Source organism: Mastigoproctus giganteus, chromosome 1 (genome assembly GCF_048544385.1).
Source record: "Mastigoproctus giganteus isolate SK-2022 chromosome 1, ASM4854438v1, whole genome shotgun sequence".
NCBI lineage: Eukaryota > Metazoa > Arthropoda > Arachnida > Uropygi > Thelyphonidae > Mastigoproctus > Mastigoproctus giganteus.
Window position 1 is genome coordinate 15,311,221 of NC_143575.1, and position 17,244 is coordinate 15,328,464.

The following is a 17,244-nucleotide window of genomic DNA, read 5'->3' on the forward strand; positions in this document are numbered from 1 at the left end:
TAGTGGTATAAGTCAGTAATTTTATAAATATGAGCTGTTCATATTTCCAGCCTTCTCTAGGTGTCCACTGTTTAGTTCCATAGCAAAGTAAGTCAAAGTTGCAGTTCTAACCAAGAGATGTCATCACTTATTTTGAATGGTTAACAATATGAGCAAAAGGTTTAGAATCATAGTGAAGTAAGTCAGACTTACACCATTCTGTCCCTAAACAGCTTGTATGATGGAGATTATGTTTCAAGTTTCTATTGTTGTACCGAGATGTCTTTTCATATTTCACATTTTCATGTAGCAAGATATCTTTTAAGTTGAAATTTCAATAAATGGAGTCTTTTTAAGTCGAAATCTTGAGAAAAGGAGCACGTCAAGAGGCCAACCAAGTAGAAGAAGCGCGCCAGGAAAGTTCCTTCAGACCTAGAAAACGTAAAAGTAAAGAGTCAAAAAGAACTGTAGCCAGAAGGCTTCACAATTCAGGTCAGGCATATGTGAACTCAAAAGGAACACAAGTTGAGTGTAAGCGGTTTGAAAATTTAGATTCTGGTTGTAAAAAAAGATCCATAGAGTCCTTAACTGAAGAGGAAAGGAGAAGGCAATTTTATAATTTTATATCCATGGCCGATTTTTCTCGACAGAATGCATACTTATGCAGTCTTAAACATCATGAACCTATAAAGCAAAGGTGACCTTGGAATGGCAGTTAGGGAGGAAAGAAATGTACAAATCTGTCTTATATTCAAAAAGAAGATACCACAGTGTGTTTGTAAAAAAATTTCTCAACACTTTTGTTGTATCTGATGGAAGAGTGACATGAGCTTTAGAAAAAATAATGAAGGGGAAGCCTGTGGGAGAAGATCTAAGGGGTAAACATGTAATGGCACAAAAGATAACAGACAAACAAAAACAGTTACTTAAGGATCACATTAATATTTCCCAGCATTTCAAAGTCATTACACTCAAAAAGATAATCTGAACAGGAAGTTTCTTAGCCCTGACTTGAACATAAGAAAAGTGTATGTGCTTTATTGTGAATGGTGTGAGTAAAAAGAGACTGAACCTCTTAAAGAGTATTACTATAGCCATGTCTTCAACACAGAACGTAATTTACATTTTCATGTTCCTCGAAAGGACACTTGCACAGCCTGTGGCAAGAAAGGACAGGTGATTTAGAGGGGCAACATGTTTTACATTTGGCAAAAGCAGAGAAAGCAACTAAAGGGCTGATGGGGGAAAAGGCCCGGGGAAATTTTGACATCTATACAATGACGATAGATTTACAAAAAGCCCTACCATTCCCAAAATTAACTGTTTCTGAGGCCTACTATAGGTGCACTATGTACTGTTATAATTTAGGTTTGCATAATGTCACAAATAACCTTGGCTACATTTATGTTTTGGATGAGATCATTGCATCCAGAGGTTCACAAGAGATTGCTTCTTGCCTGACTAAGCATATTAAGTTGAACAAAAAAAAGCATGTGATGATATACAGTGACACATGCACTAGCAGACACATCAGAACATCAAAGGTATCCTTATCATTAATGAAACTGATTCAAGAAACTTCAGCTGAAGTCATAGACCACAAATTCACGGTTTCTGGCCACTCTTACCTTCCAAATAACTCAGACTTTGGGCTGATTGAGCAAGCTGGAAAAAACAAGATTATCTATGTTCCGGATGGATGGTATGATACTGTGAAGTCTGCCAGAAGATACAACAGGTTTGTGTTTGTAAAGATGCAACAAGATGACTTTTTGAAAACAGAAGCTCTTGAAAAAGGCATAACAAAACGGAAGAAGAATGTTGAAAGCAAAAATGTAAACTGGTTGAAGAAACAGTGGCTCCATTATGAAAAAGGAAAACCTGTTCACAATTTTCTACAAGTGTACATTGGATGAAGACATACCTTTCAGAGAAATGAATGTCAAACCCAATAAGGAGGGTCGACCTAAGAGCTTGAAAAGTACTGTACAAGAAAAGTTGTATGATGGTCCTAGAGTGCTGAACTTTCTAAAGAAAAGAGACATGCTATAAGTTCTCAAATACATCCCTCCAGTTCACCATTCCTTCTTTAAAGGTCAAAAGAAGCTCAAAAAATTTGATGTTCTAGGTCCCTTATCTGACTACAAGAAGAAGATGAAACATAAACAGTAGTTTGTTTGTGGTGACAGTGTTTTATGATTACCAAATTAGTGATGACTTTTTAATTGCATTTTTTTAAAAAAATGAGAACATCAACAAAAATTAAGTTTGTGACCATCTTTTACATTATAATTAAATGTATTATGTTCATCTTAGCATTTTTATGATCATTCTGCAACAACTAAGACAATCTTAACTATTTTGACAAAATTTTCATTCCCAATGTGCCTATTGTTCAGGTTTTTTAAAATTTTATTATAGTGTACTTTTTACAGGGAAAAATATAATCTCTTTTGTATGAAATCATAGTTTTGATAACACAGTCATCTCCTTACAGTAATTTACCACTTTAAAATGGGTCAAGTACTTAGAAACATAATGGTGCAAGTCAATTTTATAAAAACTGCTGACCAAAAAATTGAATATTAACAAAAACTGTCAAGCTCGTGTAAATTTTTAAAGTTTTTTTAACCTCCGGGTGTATCACAATTCATTAAATTAAATTTTGAGTTTTTTATGAATGCAAACACAAAACACCTTGTTCTCAAAAATCAGAATAGACTTACTTACACCACTATGAATCTCAACCCTCCATATATATACTTTGCCCAGCATTTTAGTTTTGCTTATATGCCTTCTAATAAAGATATTCATGTATACTTGATAACAGGTGAGCAGTGTATATAATAATTATAACTTTTTAAAATAATTTTTAATATGTAAATATCACTATAGTCATATTTCTAAACAGGTTCTTGTGAGCCAGTGGCATCATTTGTATTTGGAATGTATACAATTGTGTAAAAAAGCAGCAAAGAGTAAAGTGAATAATTACAGACCTTTTAAGTTTGACTTTTGTGCCTGTGAATGTTATGGAGTCCACTGTTAAAGAATTAATATAAGATCATCTGAATAGTAATGGAGCTATGTGGTAATCACAGCATGGAATTTTTAAGGGGGGGGGATCATATCTATCCAATATGATTAGCCAGTATCAAGTTGTCACAAAGGTGAAGTGGATGCAAAGAATAATTTAGATTTACTTATATTTTGGTAAATCTTTTGACTCAGTCCCACATGAAAGATTGTTGTATAAATTGGGATGATATGACATTAGTAGCAAGTTACTACTCTGGGTAAAGTGAGGTCCCACAGGGTTTAGTTCAGACCACTTATTGTTCTAATATTGATGTAGGTATTTTAAGTCTGATCTCTTAAGTTTGCTGATGATATAAAGGTGGGCAGGGTGGTTAATGACATTAATCAAGATATGCTACTTCCAAGTCTAGACATACTGGAAATGGGCTGAAAATGACAACTGATATTTAACATAGATAGGGTATTGTATACAGTCTGACATAATTCTTTGAGCAATGCAGACAGACTGCTAGAACAGCTCACTGGTTCTGTACCAATGACCTGTTGGTACTAGGCATCTGCATGTTTTTGCAGATGCCTAGTACCAGGCATCTGCATGTTAATCTAACTGAAGTATTTAAGATTTTTAAAGGGTTAAGTAAACTAAATATTAGTAACTTCTTTACTCTTTCTGAGATGACACACACAGGAGACATAAATTTAAACTGAAAAAAGATGATGATTACAGAATAGATGAGGATGTGTGGAGTTAGGAAGTTTTGAATAAATTTGAAGGAGAAATTAGAAAAATTGTTAGAAGGGATGGAAAAACGAAGCTGCTATAAGTTTTTTTTTTTTTTTTTGCCGATATAAACTTGCATCATTTTGCCAAATACTAAAATCTTAGAAATTATGGTGATGCCAATAATTTGGAATTTCAGCAGATTCTAAAATTTCTTAACTATTCCTCATTTTTAGGAGCTTGTAATACTGTTTTTCTGTGTACATTGAACAGCAATATTAAAAAGTAAGAGATTACCTCAATATTTTTTGTGGAATGCTTCCAGTCAATTCTCTCTCATATGTGACGAATAAAATAAGATGAAAAAAACGAATTAATGAATTCCTACACTCATAAGATACGACCAAATCCGATGTGCAACGGAACCGAAAGCCGAGGGCCCCAACCCGATCCCGAAACACATCAAACCACCGCAGCAAGACCATGAGTGCAAGAAGACATTGTGTCATAATAAATAGTTAAAACTGGTTCCGATAATAAATAATTAAAATCACTGGTTAAAAGCACTATTAAAATCACAATTAAAAAGATTAACACTTTAAAATTAAATGGATTAAAAGTTAAGATTTGGATAAATACTCAAATTAAACAAAATGCACAGCTGTTTCCATTTTAACTATTTATTATGACACAATGTCTTCTCGCACTCATGGTCTTGCTGCGGTGGTTTGGAGTGTTTCGGGGAGCAGGTTGGGGCTTTCGGTTCCGTTGCGCATCGGATTTGGTCGTATCTCTATAAGTATAGGAATTCATTAATTTGTTTTTTTTTTTTCCAATTTTTTCCATCTTATTTTATTCATCACATATGAGAGAGAATTGACTGGAAGCATTCCACGAAAAAGATTGAGGTAATCTCTTACTTTTTAATATACTAAAATTGTGGAAGTTATTGAGCCCTGTAGCTTTGATTTTTTACTAATTGAACAGCAATATCAAAATACTCAATTTCTTCTTTTTTTATATAGAATCTCAGCAGAAAGGAAAAGCTGGAATATCACAGGAGCTATTAAACTTTCTGTTTAAGCTTCTGGGGCATTCTGCTTAATTGAAGGATTTTTCACATTAGTTTTAAATCTTGTTCAGACCTTTGTACATGAACATATGATTGAAAATGTTTTGCATTTATTACTGATAACAATAGTTTTTGAATGGGTGTGAGCTTATGAGAAGAGCTAAAATAGGGATCTACCAATCTGCATTATATGAAGTTGTATGACTTTTCTTGTGAAACTCGCTTATTTTTTTTCAGCTGTTTTTCATTTATGCTGTAAATATCTAAAATTTGAATTCTTATTTTGTTTAAGACCTTTATCATAAAAGAAGCATTTTTATGTCCATACATTACTTGAAGTGATTTGACAGTTTTCATTTTCTTTCTTTTATCTGTTTGCTATGTTAATTCTAATTTTTTTTCTTTTGTCACTTGTTTGTAATAGCAACAGGTAATTAATGGTGAGGTTCTATTTATTTCCTTTGCTAGTAATGCATGTCATTACTCAGATAGCCATTTCAAAGTTTTTTGTCTATATCCCTCAAAGTTGTGTATTGGAAAGATAGGGCTGTTTCATGTGAGCTACATTTATTCTACATATAGATCAATCTTAAAAAAAAAACTGGTGCCATATAACTCAGAGTTGTGTTAGAACCCTAAAAAAACTCCCAACTGTAACAGTAGTCAGATGTGGGGGGTACATTTGTGCATGCATTTGAGTTCACTAGGATTCAAGCCCATGTGACTGACAGACTGCTAATATGATGATATTCAGTGTTTTTTCTGTCTTGTGAACTCCTCTAACCTGACCCATATTACTTAATAGAAAATTGATTGACTTATATCATCGGATATAATTAGAACAGATTCCAAATTGAAGATTTTCATAACTTTTCCTAATTTTTAGGAGCTAGTGGTACTGTTTTCTGTCACAAAAGTTTCACAATGTAAAAAAAAAAAAAATTATATATATAGTTATGGATAATTTTCTTTCTTCGGGATTCACTTAAAAGTCATTACAAAGCATTATTTTTTAATTTCAAGGGAGAGATTTTATTTTTATGGCTTGCAAAAAAATATTCTGTTGCTTCTCATGATATATATCATAAGAAGCACTATAAGAGGTCTTTTGATGACTGTGCCAATATTACATGGCCATAATAGCAATGCTTTTCCTCTATTTGCTATCAGCACTTGATTGTTTTATGGAATATTACACTGTTAAGTGAGTGTTACAGGCTTCTTTAACTGCATATTAGAAATGAAAACTTTATCTCTTCTCTATATAATACCTTGAATTTTCTTAATGCAACAGTTTCATTTATGATTAAGAGTATCAAGAATCAGCAGGGTCTCAAGGCAAACAGCCTCATCAAACTGTAATTATATGTGGTATTTAATAATAAAAGCCCCCATGCCCTCCTTTTTCCTTCTCAATGCCCTGATTATGATAGTTTAGGAAAAGTTATGAGAAGCTCACAAAGGGCTGTGCAGAATGTGATGTGCCTCTTGACTGTTTTTTTTTTGGAATATTATCAGTGTGTAGGGGGAATTCAGGCTGCCTAGTAGAGTTTTCATAGATTATCAACCTTTGTCATTTCATTGTGGAACTATTTAAAGGATAGTGTATACAGAATGAATCATTGCACAGAAGAACAACTCAGGGAAAACATTAAAGTTGAAATGGCCAGTATATCCAAAGAACAGCAGCAGCATATGGGCCAGAATCTTTTCAAAAGGTTTATTGAGTGCATCATAGCCAATGGATACAAGTTTCAGCATCTCCTTTAATGGAGATAAGTATGAATCACTGTGCTGCATGCTGGTGAGCAATGTGCCACACACCACCAATATGGCAGTTGCACATCATTATCTGAGCAACATCTTCAAGAAACCTTCCCATATTATACAAAAGAATCTCAAAATAAGGAACTTATATTTGAAGCAGTTTGGAATTACTGGAAAATACATAGTTCAATTTAGGAAGTGGGAGCTAGGTTTTTGTATCTGCTATTAACCACCAAATAAATTAATATGTTGCTAGTGTTAGAAAAATTAAGATTTTTGTATTTGTATATTTTAGGTAGTTTTTTTTTTTGAAATATGCTGTGTTCTTTCTTATTCTAGGTGTTTTAGCCTGTTTGGATGGATACATGAATATAGCTTTGGAACAAACAGAAGAATATGTTAATGGCCAGTTAAAAAACAAATATGGTGATGCTTTTATTAGAGGCAATAATGGTGAGAGAATTGTTAAATTTAGTCAGTTGTTTCACATAGTAAATTTATTAAATTAGTCATTTTCACTTGTAAAGAATGTCTGAAAAAAAAATCATACTTCAGAAGTTATCGCTGAAATTATTTATCAATCTGAAATTTTCTTTAAAAATGATTCTGTTTTTCCCCAACCTGATAAGCCCTCATATGAGCACCCTCCTTGCAAGATGTTTATGTGGTGCTTGAACTCTGTTGGGGTTGTTCCACAGTATGGATGATTCTTTTTCTTTTCAATTTATCCAGAGACAGAATTATTGAAATATACACCCTGCCCCATATGTACCACTGACGATGTTTATGGACATTATATCAGGTTATGAGAGGGCAGTGGCTCTGAAACAGATCCACCTGCTGGGATCCACTTCCCTTGTTGGAAAATTAGACTCAGCAGTGTGGGACTATACTTAACTATACCATGATTAGCAATAGTGCTGGTTGTCATCGGCTTCATCAGAAAGAGACCAAGGACCTTGTCATTTATTATAATATTACTACTCTAATACTTATGATATTGCATTACCACATGATGACTGCTCTTTCATGTTCCCAAATAAAGTACATGGGTTTTCATATCTCTATATTTGGCACTTGTGCAGGAGGTAACATAAACACTAATGTGACATGTAGCCTTGTCCAAGAACAATTTGTTAAGGTGAATGTCAGTTTTGAATCTTATGTTTTTTAATCAGGCTTTGGCAATTTATACATAACTTGGGTCTTATGCAACATAGTCAAATAACTAATCAGCAAACTTCTAAACTATAAAAAATAAAATATACATTTATACTTTTAGCATTCTTTTATGGATTCACTGTCACAGAAATGGGAAGTATAGTTAAGAAAGCATTGGGTAGCAAACTGCCTAGAAAGTATTCGAATTGCAGTTTCTGAACTTGAATGGAGCTTATTACTTGTTCATCCTTCAAATTAACCTTGAAAAGATACTGATTTTGATTGGCTGTTTATTTCAACGAATTTCAAATTAGGTTGAAATTCATTAGTTAACAGTTACTGTAATGCAGGAGGATGTCTTTTTCATAGTGAAATGATTTAACATTCAGTTCATTTCTTGGATGAAATATAGGCATGTGGCAGCTTTTGAATGATGCAGAATGTCTATTGTAACATTATGAAAAACAGCAAAGACTTCTTTACTTATATAAACTCTAGAAGAATCAGATTGGTCCACTTGGTATCGATGGTTTAACTGTTGATGATCCTGCTCAGATAGCTGGCAAACTAAATGAGTATTTTGCATCTACATTCACACTTGAGGAATTCTGTAGAGACGTATAGAACAGAAGTTTATTCTAAATGATTTTGTAATAACTGAGAGCAAAATGGAGGAGAAATTGTTGAAGTTAAACATAAGAAAGGCACCTGGGGTGGGTGGGATATATCCAGTTATTAAAGGAGGAGGCAAAGAAGCAAGCAAACCCATAGCCATAATTGAGAGCATCGTTTGAACTCAGGAGAGGTCCCCATGGACTTCATGTGCAAATGATAACAAAGGGGAATCAAAGGGTGACATGAGTAATTACAGACTTGTTAGTTTAAATTCTATTCCAGAGAAAATAATGGAGTCACTGGTTAAAGAAGCATTGCAGGATCATCTAGACAAGACTGCAGTAATAGTTAAGACACAGCATGGGTTTGTTAAAGGGAGGTCTTGTCTGACCAATTTGATTGGATACTATGATGTGGTCACAAAGAACTGAATGTCAAAAATAATTTTGATATCATATACTTGGATTTCAGGAAAGCTTTTGATATTGTTGCACATAGAAGACTTCTGTAGAATTTGGAGAGGCATGACATTAAGGGTAAGTTGCTACAATGGATAAAAGGATGGTTGAGTGGAAGAAGACAGAGTGGTAATCAATGGACACTGCTCTTTGTGGACTAATGTTATTAATGGAGTATCCCAGAGTTTGGTGTTGGGCCCATTGTATCTTTATCAATGATACTGGTGAAGGTTTTGCAGGGTTGGTATGCTACTGCAACAGGATCTAGAAAAGATGGACTGAGAAGTGGCAACTGAAGTTTAACATTGAAAAATGCAATGCAAAGTACTGCATATGGGTAGCAGTGACCCCAGAAAAATGTACCAACTGTGTGGTACTACACTCAGGGTAGTGAAGAATGAAAAAGACCTGGGAGTAATTGTGCAGTCAGTTATGAAGTCTTCTGAGCAGTGCAGACAGGCTGAGTGGGGTCTTGTCAATGATATACAGGAATTTTTCTGGCAGGGATAAGGAGGTGATTATCCCCTTGTATAAGGCAATGGTCAGGCCACACCTTGAGTACTGTGTACAGTGTGGAGGCCTCATTTTAGGAAGGATGTAGAGTTGTTAAAGAACAAGTATAGAGAAAGGCAACAGGATTGGTGAGGGGAACAAAGGGGTGGGTGCCTTTGTTCTCCTCACCACACTTTGTATAAGGCCTTGAATGGTTTGAGCAGGCTAAATGCTGATGGGATTCATCTTCTTGCTCAGATTATGACCCTGAGGGGGTAGAAACTCAAATTGAGGAAAAACAGTTGTTGAATAGATGTGCAGAAATTTGCCTTTAGCCAGCGGGTAGTTGATTGCTGGAACAAACTTCCATCTGTTGTTGTGGAAGTTGATAGCTTAAATAAATTCAAGGAAGAAGTGGACAAACTTTTGGAGCGAATGGATGGGTGAAATGGGAAGGAGTGTTTTTTTTTTTTTTTTTTTTGTGACTGATGCTATATAAACTTGCCTTCTTGCATCATATGCTAATGAATGAAAAAAAAAAATATATATATATATATATTTTTTTTTTATACAGGGTGTCTCAAAAATATTGGTACAAACGTTTAGGGGAGGTAGGTAACATCTAAAGGAATGTGAATCACATAGGAACCTATAACCGGAAACGTCACGGGAAAGTAGTAGCAGAGGCGCAAGAAGCAGAAATGACACAAGACAGTAATTAGTGGCAAACATTTATTTGACATAATATTAACAATGGAGTACGAAATGGATTTATTTCGTGATGTTACAACAGATTCTCGAATGTTCCACCATGAGACGCGATGCATGGGTGACACAGACGCAGCATGGATTGGCAGACATGGTCGAACACACTTAGAGTTTCTTTGACAGTAGCAGCAGTGCAGACGAGTCTCGCCACGAGATCCATTTCCTTCTCCACAGGCGATTCATACACGATAGATTTGAGGGCCCCCCCCCCCCCACAGAAAGAAATCAAGGCTCGATAAATCAGGTAAGTGTGGGGGCCCCAGGCAACAGTCCACCACAGCCAATCCATCGATGCCCAAAATGCCTGTTCAAATGGTCACGAACACGTCTTCCATAATGGGCAGGTGCCCCGTCATGTTGAAACCAAATGTTGCTTCTCACATTTGCTGGAACATTGTCAAGTAACCCTGGTAGAACTTGTTCAAGAAAGATCCGATATTTAGCGGAGTTCATGCAGGATGGTAACAGGTATGGGCCGACTAAGTCACCGACCATACCTGTCCACACATTTATTGCAAAGCGATGTTGTGCCGCATACCGTGTGGGCCCTCTGCTAATCCATACACTAGGTGCATGTCTGCCAGTTCACAGTTCGTATATCAATGCGTGCTCTTCGTGCAGCGACTACTGCTTGAATGAGTAAACCAGAAATTTTCCCTCTCATGAACTGATGAACAGCGCCATGTACCGACTTATGGTGACGTTTCCGGTTATGGGTTCCTATACGATTCACATTCCTTTAGATGTTACCTACCTCCCCTAAATATTTGTACCAATATTTGTGTGTGTGTATATACACAGGGTGTATATACACACACACATATATATAATTGTTGCTTCTATTTTGGTAATTAATATATGAGGTGCTATCCAAAAGTTCCCGAAATTTATTTATAAAATAAATTACTCACCCTGGGTCTTATTTGCCACTGTCACCCTTTGAGAGCGTAAACACCAATCCCAGCGATTCTCCCATGATTTGAACGCATCCTGAAAGTCCGTCATCGTAGTGTTCAGCACCCCCTGCGATTCAGTTTGGATGTCCTCTACACCAGCGTTTCCCAAACTTTTTTAGTCACTGAACACTTTTTATCTCACAATATATTTATGGAACACTTGCAAAACACAAGTTTAGCCGGGAGCCAAAGAACCGTTTGCTAATATTTAATTACATACGACACACTGTGCATCAGGAGCATATTTATTTTTAAAACATGTAAAGGCGAAATTCAAATAACTGTCGTCATATTTTACTTTCATTTTGGTCTTTTTTTATTAGTTGGTTCCTGTTTTTTCACTTCTGAATTTTGGTTCCTGTTTTTTGAATGAATTGAAATCCTCACTTTGAAGTGTGACAGTGTTGTTTGTTTTCATCAACCACAGTTGTAATACTAGAAGTATTTGCATCTCATTTTAAAATTCCTTTTTTCAACCACAAATCCATGGTCATTTATTTTAATATTTCGAAATACTGATAATTATCAAAAAATAAAATTTACACAAGGAAGTGAGTTTAGTTATGATATCAGTTCGCTTCTCCCTCAACCCTTGTCTCCAGGCTAAATCGCATATGAATGGCATATTAGATCACTACATTGCTACCTTTTCGTAGATGTCATTACCTCTACGCATACTTCTCTATGCAAAAGCCCACCAAAATAAAGTGTTCCGTGGTCTATTTCATTATTAGTCTATGCCAGCATATTAATAACCGAAAAAAATGTTAAAAATGATACAAAAATGGTGTATACCACAATTATGCAAAATTTATTTATTTATTTTAAATTATTAATTATGATTTTTCACAGAACACAGTTTGGGAAGTGCTGTCAAATCTTCGACCCTTCAGCTTGATTTTCATTCTTGGGAAGAAGTCACAGGGGGCAAAGTCTGGTGAATAAGAGGGGCGGGGGATGATTGTCGTGTTGTTGGATGTCAAAAACTGCGCCACAGCGAGAGATGTGTAGGCCTGCACATTGTCATGAAGGACCCAGTTCTTTGTGCACCACTTCTCTGGATGTTTCCTCCTGACAGCTTCCCTTAACCACCTTGGGACATTGCAGTAGAACTATGCATTGACAGTCTGGCCAGGAGGGGTGAGTTCTTTATGGATAATCCCGTCAATGTCCAAAAAATAGATCAGCATGGACTTCACATTGCTCCTCGCTTGTTGAGCTTTCTTCGGTTGGGGCGAAGATGGGCTCTTCTACTGGGATGATTGTTGCATATTCTGGGTCCTCGGTAACTGTGGCATGGCTGCAATCCTCATGTTCAACTCGTCTGACAAAATCCACTGACACATGCCATACAACTGTTTTACAATGCCATGAATGTCGTGGATGGTCAGCCTGCAGTCTTCATTGATCGCCGCCCGAACTTTTGCGGAATTTTCCAGGGTGGTGCTTGATGATGGATGCCTAGGGCGATTGTCGTCATCAACCAACATTTGTTTGATGACGATAACCTACTATGGTTAAACCAGTAGTAGGTCTGCATCTAGCCTAAAGCATTGTCACCAAAAGCTTGTTTCAACTTCTTATAGGTTTCTGCTGCCGTATCGTTAAGAAGGAAACAAAACTTGATGCAAGCACGTTGCTCTCTCACATCAGCCATCACAACAATTACAAACTATGTGAAACACGCTGCCAAAGAACTGTGCATAAATATTCAGTGATTCTATCCAGCCTGATGCCAAATGGGATACTGATTCACAAAGGATGTATGCAGTGTTACCTAGCACCACAAGTCCTTACTACGTAGTTCCCACGCAACATTCAAATTTCAGGAATATTAGGGTAGCACCTTGTACTTTCATATTTGATCAAAATTGATGACTTCTGAATTTTTTTTTTTTATATAATTATCATTAAAATTATATTTATCATTTATTAAATTATATTAAAATTTAATAATGCTTTCCCCCCATTTTTTAGTGCTTTACATCAGTACACAGAAGAGGAGAATATAACACTAGTTTTCATTATCTTTGGTTCCATGTTAAAATGTGTAAAATTGTTAAATAAACTGATACTTTCCTGAAATTACTGTATATAGTAATACAGAAATCAGTGTTTTTTTGTTTTTTTTTTTTATTTATGATTCCACCCAAATACACTTTGTATTCAAGAGGAGAATGTTTTTAAGAGGGCAATACAGAATACAGCAGTAGTTAGCTTAACCTAAGTATGCACTATCTACACTGAGAGAAGCATATGTAAGTAAAATAAATTGTATTACAATGTTATCAATACATATCATTTCTGGTGGTGGTGGTGGTGGTGGTAGTAGTAAATTTTTTTCCAAAATGGCTGAAGTTTATTTCAAATGTTTTATGCACATCATGAATTGTGATTAAGAAATATAGTTCTCTAGCTTAGAAATCCTTGTAATACAATAGAATGAAAAATGGTATAAAGTTAGGGTGGTTGCCACCCCCAAATTGTGATTCCACAGGGGAATCACAATATGAACTAAAACCTCTTCACAAACCAACAAAACAAGTGTGAAAAATTGATCAGTGTAACTTTTCTTTAAGTAATACTTGTATACTTCTCTTATAATTTTACAAAATTTAAGTAATACCTGAACATTCAAAACATTCATTTAAATTCATATACAGAATTCTTCATAAATCTGTAACAAAGAAATTAATAAAAACTTATAGGGGCCTGTGGAAATTATATTAAAAAAAAAAAGTCATAATTTTAGTTCACGTCCACAGCACTATTTTCTTGTATACTAGAAGTAAACATTAATTTTGTAGTCTCATGAAAAACTGCAGTTGCACCCTTTACTATATTGGTGACATTGCTATTCTGTTTGATTTGATAAAGTATCCCAAAATAGATGCAGAAATGTGGGGTCAAGGGTTGCTTATTCCTGCTTACAGTAAATTCCTACTTATATTGTGTGAAAATTTGATGGTCTGCGATATGGTGACTGAAGGGCACCACTATTCATGCAGGATTAAAACAGACTATAATATATATTATGCTGCATGAATTCATTAATAATTTATAAATAAGAGATAATTTAGAAAAGTCAACAATCTACCAAGTTTAGTAAAATTGATATTTTTCAGGGGACATGCCAATCAGCGTTAACAAAAGATTTGGAAATGCGACTTGTTACAACCAAATTTGTTCCTTGCCATCCTCACTGATGATTCTGAAATGAGAGTGGAGGGTTCTTGCATGTTGAGATCTTCATCAGCGAGTTGCTGCTGACCCACACACTGTTTCTTCCATCATTACTGATGACGAATCATGGATATAAGACTATTATTCTGAAACAAAGGCTCAGCTCACTCGAAGACCTATCTTTTCCTGTGCTCAAAAAAAGCAGATAATCTCAATCAAGTGATCATGCTTATTTGTATTAGGGCATTGTTCATTATGAATTTGTTTTGCATGGTCAACCAGTAAACCAGGACAAACAAAAAAAACAGTTCTACAGCAATGCAGAATTATTATTATTTTTTATTATAAAACAGCTGGAAAAGTGGGCTTCAGGGAACTGGTACTTGCATCATGAAATGCCCATGCACGTTTAGCATTTTCTATTCAAGGATTTCTTGTACGGCACTTCATGACTTGCTGGAATTAGCTCCCTGTGACCCCCCCCCCCAACCTTGAAGCTTCTTTAGAGGGTTACAGATTTACAACAAATGAGGAAATTATTTAGAATGCAACCAAGAAACTATTACCAATTCCAAAAAAAAAGCAATATTGGAAATACTTCCAGAAATATTGGAATTGATGTATAAAAATGTCAGGGAGGCTACTTCAAAGAACTACCTGAATAGCAAATAAGCTTCAGTTCACAAATATTTCAGTCTCCAAACTTTTGATCACACCTTAATATGAGCATCTGGCACATGATCTAAATTATTGCAATGTTTTTAGACTTGCAAGTAAAATTTTATGGTTTTCTTTATGCAACTATACAAGTTTCAAAATATATGCACAAATGTGTTGTGAATGTATATATCAGTGTATCTTCCATTTTCTGTTCCAAGAAAGGAAAATAATAAAAAGAAATGATCTTTCAGTATAATGCAAGTTTTAATCATATGTACATATATACAGAACATCAAAAATGATTAATAATAAATATGAAATAATTTATCTAGGTTGTGTATGGATGCATATACAATATTTGTAGCAAAAAACTTTTTACATATTTTCTCAAAGGGCATCTGATGACAGTAATGTCAATATATGCTTTTCCATCACTGTTTGCACTAGGGAGAGGAAAAAAAAAATAAAAAATAACTGATCTTTGTCAATATTACAACCTAACACCAGGATCTTGTCATTCACACTTCGCTCATTATAGGCTTAATTACTCACTCATTCACATAACCCTATCCTTTTCCCATAAGTCCTTAACTATGCTAATTACACAAACTGTAATAAATGTGGAAGAATACAAAGGTCACTTAAAATTTTGTTCCACAATATTTTCCTCTGAAAACAATTTAAAAAGCTGAGGCTGGTACTGCTTGCTAACCACATCTTGCCTTTCTCCATAGCTTTTATGCTATCTGGACACAAAAGCCGGTATTTATTCCTTGTCAACAGCAGTTCTCTTCAAGCCACTTTTTTCCCTTCCAAGCTGTAACTCTGTCTCATTGCTAAATTTTTTGTCCACCTGTGGCATCTTACTGAAAGAATGAAGATCTGAACCATATTGTGGATGAGACATGCAGTCAGATAGAGGTTTGCAACTGTAACAGCCATATCTTCTGTTTGCAGCTTCCTTCCAGTTTGGTAACCATGGATTTGCCTCAATGGATAAAGTCCAAAAAACAGTGAATGCCTAATACAGTAGAGCATTGAAAATCTGAACGTTGATAATCTGGACGAGCCAGCATTTATTATTCTTTTTATGTTGGTGCCATAAAATAATTACAGTAAATGCCAGTTATTGTGATCACGTTTGCAAATTGAATTTTGATTCTATTAAACAGCAATTATAATAAGCGAAAATTGGAGGACTGTTATCAACAGGCTATAAAAATGAAGATATAAAGCACAAATTTACACCTTTTTTCCCTTAACAATTAACAAAATTAAATGACGTGAAAATCAGAAGCATATTATCCATGGGTTAGCAAAGTAAAAATAAATTTATGCTTACATATGTAGCTTAATATACATACACTACTAACTAAACATAACACGTCATAATCTGATATTTCTGTTCACTGACATTTTTTGGGGGATTGTAAAAGCTAAAACAGTAAAAAAAAAAAAAAAAAGATAAGCGTCAATCAATAACAAAAGCAGAAATTTTTAACAATTAATCGAAGATTGAAATTTTAAATAGACTTTCAAAGGGAGAAAGTGGGTCTTCATTTTCAAAATTTTACTAGGTTGGAAAGTCAATCATAACAGACATTAAAAACAACAAGGAAAAAATTTTAAGTTCACATCGAAACTTGATTCAGGTGGTGCAAAAAAAGAGAGAAAGACTAATGACCAGCCCTCAAATATGCCATTTATTTGTGGTTCACAGGGAAATGAAGTTTAGGAGAACCCAGATCTAGACCGTTGTTGTGTGAAAAGGTGCTGGATTTTAACAAAAAATTAAGCGATCCCTCAGATTTTAAAGCCAGTGTTTTCATTTCTATACTTACTAAACTTTTTTTTTTTTAGTCTCCAGAACAGTATTTTTGATATAAAATATTTCTTGGCTAAATGCCTAAAAGTATGAAGGAATCTATTTATGCATGGGTAATGCACATACATCATTTCTACTACCAAGGTAGTTTTAATGCATCATTTGATTATATCTCTTATTATGAATACCTTCACAGTGAGTTGCCATGGTATTGTACTACCTCAAATAAGTAATGCTTCACCTATGAAGAAGACTTTTTTTAAAAAAGTTCAAAAATCCAAACAAATTGGAAGTTCGAACTACCCCTGGTCCCAATTAGTTCAGATTATCAACACTCTACTGTATACTCGAGGTGACCAGCCAAGTCTGGCATCCACAGAGGAATGGCCAAGTGTGGCCAATGTGGATACTAAGGCAATATTAGGTGGTAGGTAAACCATTATTCAATGCAGTACTACCACTTTGCTTAACAGAAGCTTCAGGTGGGGAAAACAATGTCGGGACTCAATAAAAAAAAGTTATTACAGCTCCCATCCCTTCTAAATGCA

General features: G+C 35.0%; 2 protein-coding genes across 6 annotated transcripts in view; one reads left to right on the forward strand and one right to left on the reverse strand.

The window, feature by feature from the left end:
* The window catches only part of LOC150090572 (U6 snRNA-associated Sm-like protein LSm6), a 64,067-nt gene extending 49,627 nt beyond the window's left edge, over nucleotides 1-14,440 (forward strand). For 2 of the 3 annotated variants that reach the window (XM_090371667.1, XM_090371658.1), the window contains 2 exons: nucleotides 6,918-7,031; nucleotides 14,154-14,440. In XM_090371667.1, the coding sequence (XP_090227793.1) occupies nucleotides 6,918-7,031; nucleotides 14,154-14,248 (209 nt within the window). In that variant the 3' untranslated portion in view covers nucleotides 14,249-14,440. Of the gene's footprint in view, nucleotides 1-6,917; nucleotides 7,032-13,005; nucleotides 13,109-14,153 lie in introns of those variants that run through there. The other variant, XM_090371676.1, reaches the window with a different exon arrangement.
* The window catches only part of LOC150090574 (uncharacterized), a 66,175-nt gene continuing 49,271 nt past the window's right edge, over nucleotides 341-17,244 (reverse strand). For 2 of the 3 annotated variants that reach the window (XM_090378791.1, XM_090378793.1), the window contains exon 7: nucleotides 15,203-15,314. In XM_090378791.1, coding sequence (XP_090234917.1) covers nucleotides 15,259-15,314 — 56 coding nt within the window. In that variant the 3' untranslated portion in view covers nucleotides 15,203-15,258. Of the gene's footprint in view, nucleotides 412-15,202; nucleotides 15,315-17,244 lie in introns of those variants that run through there. The other variant, XM_090378792.1, reaches the window with a different exon arrangement.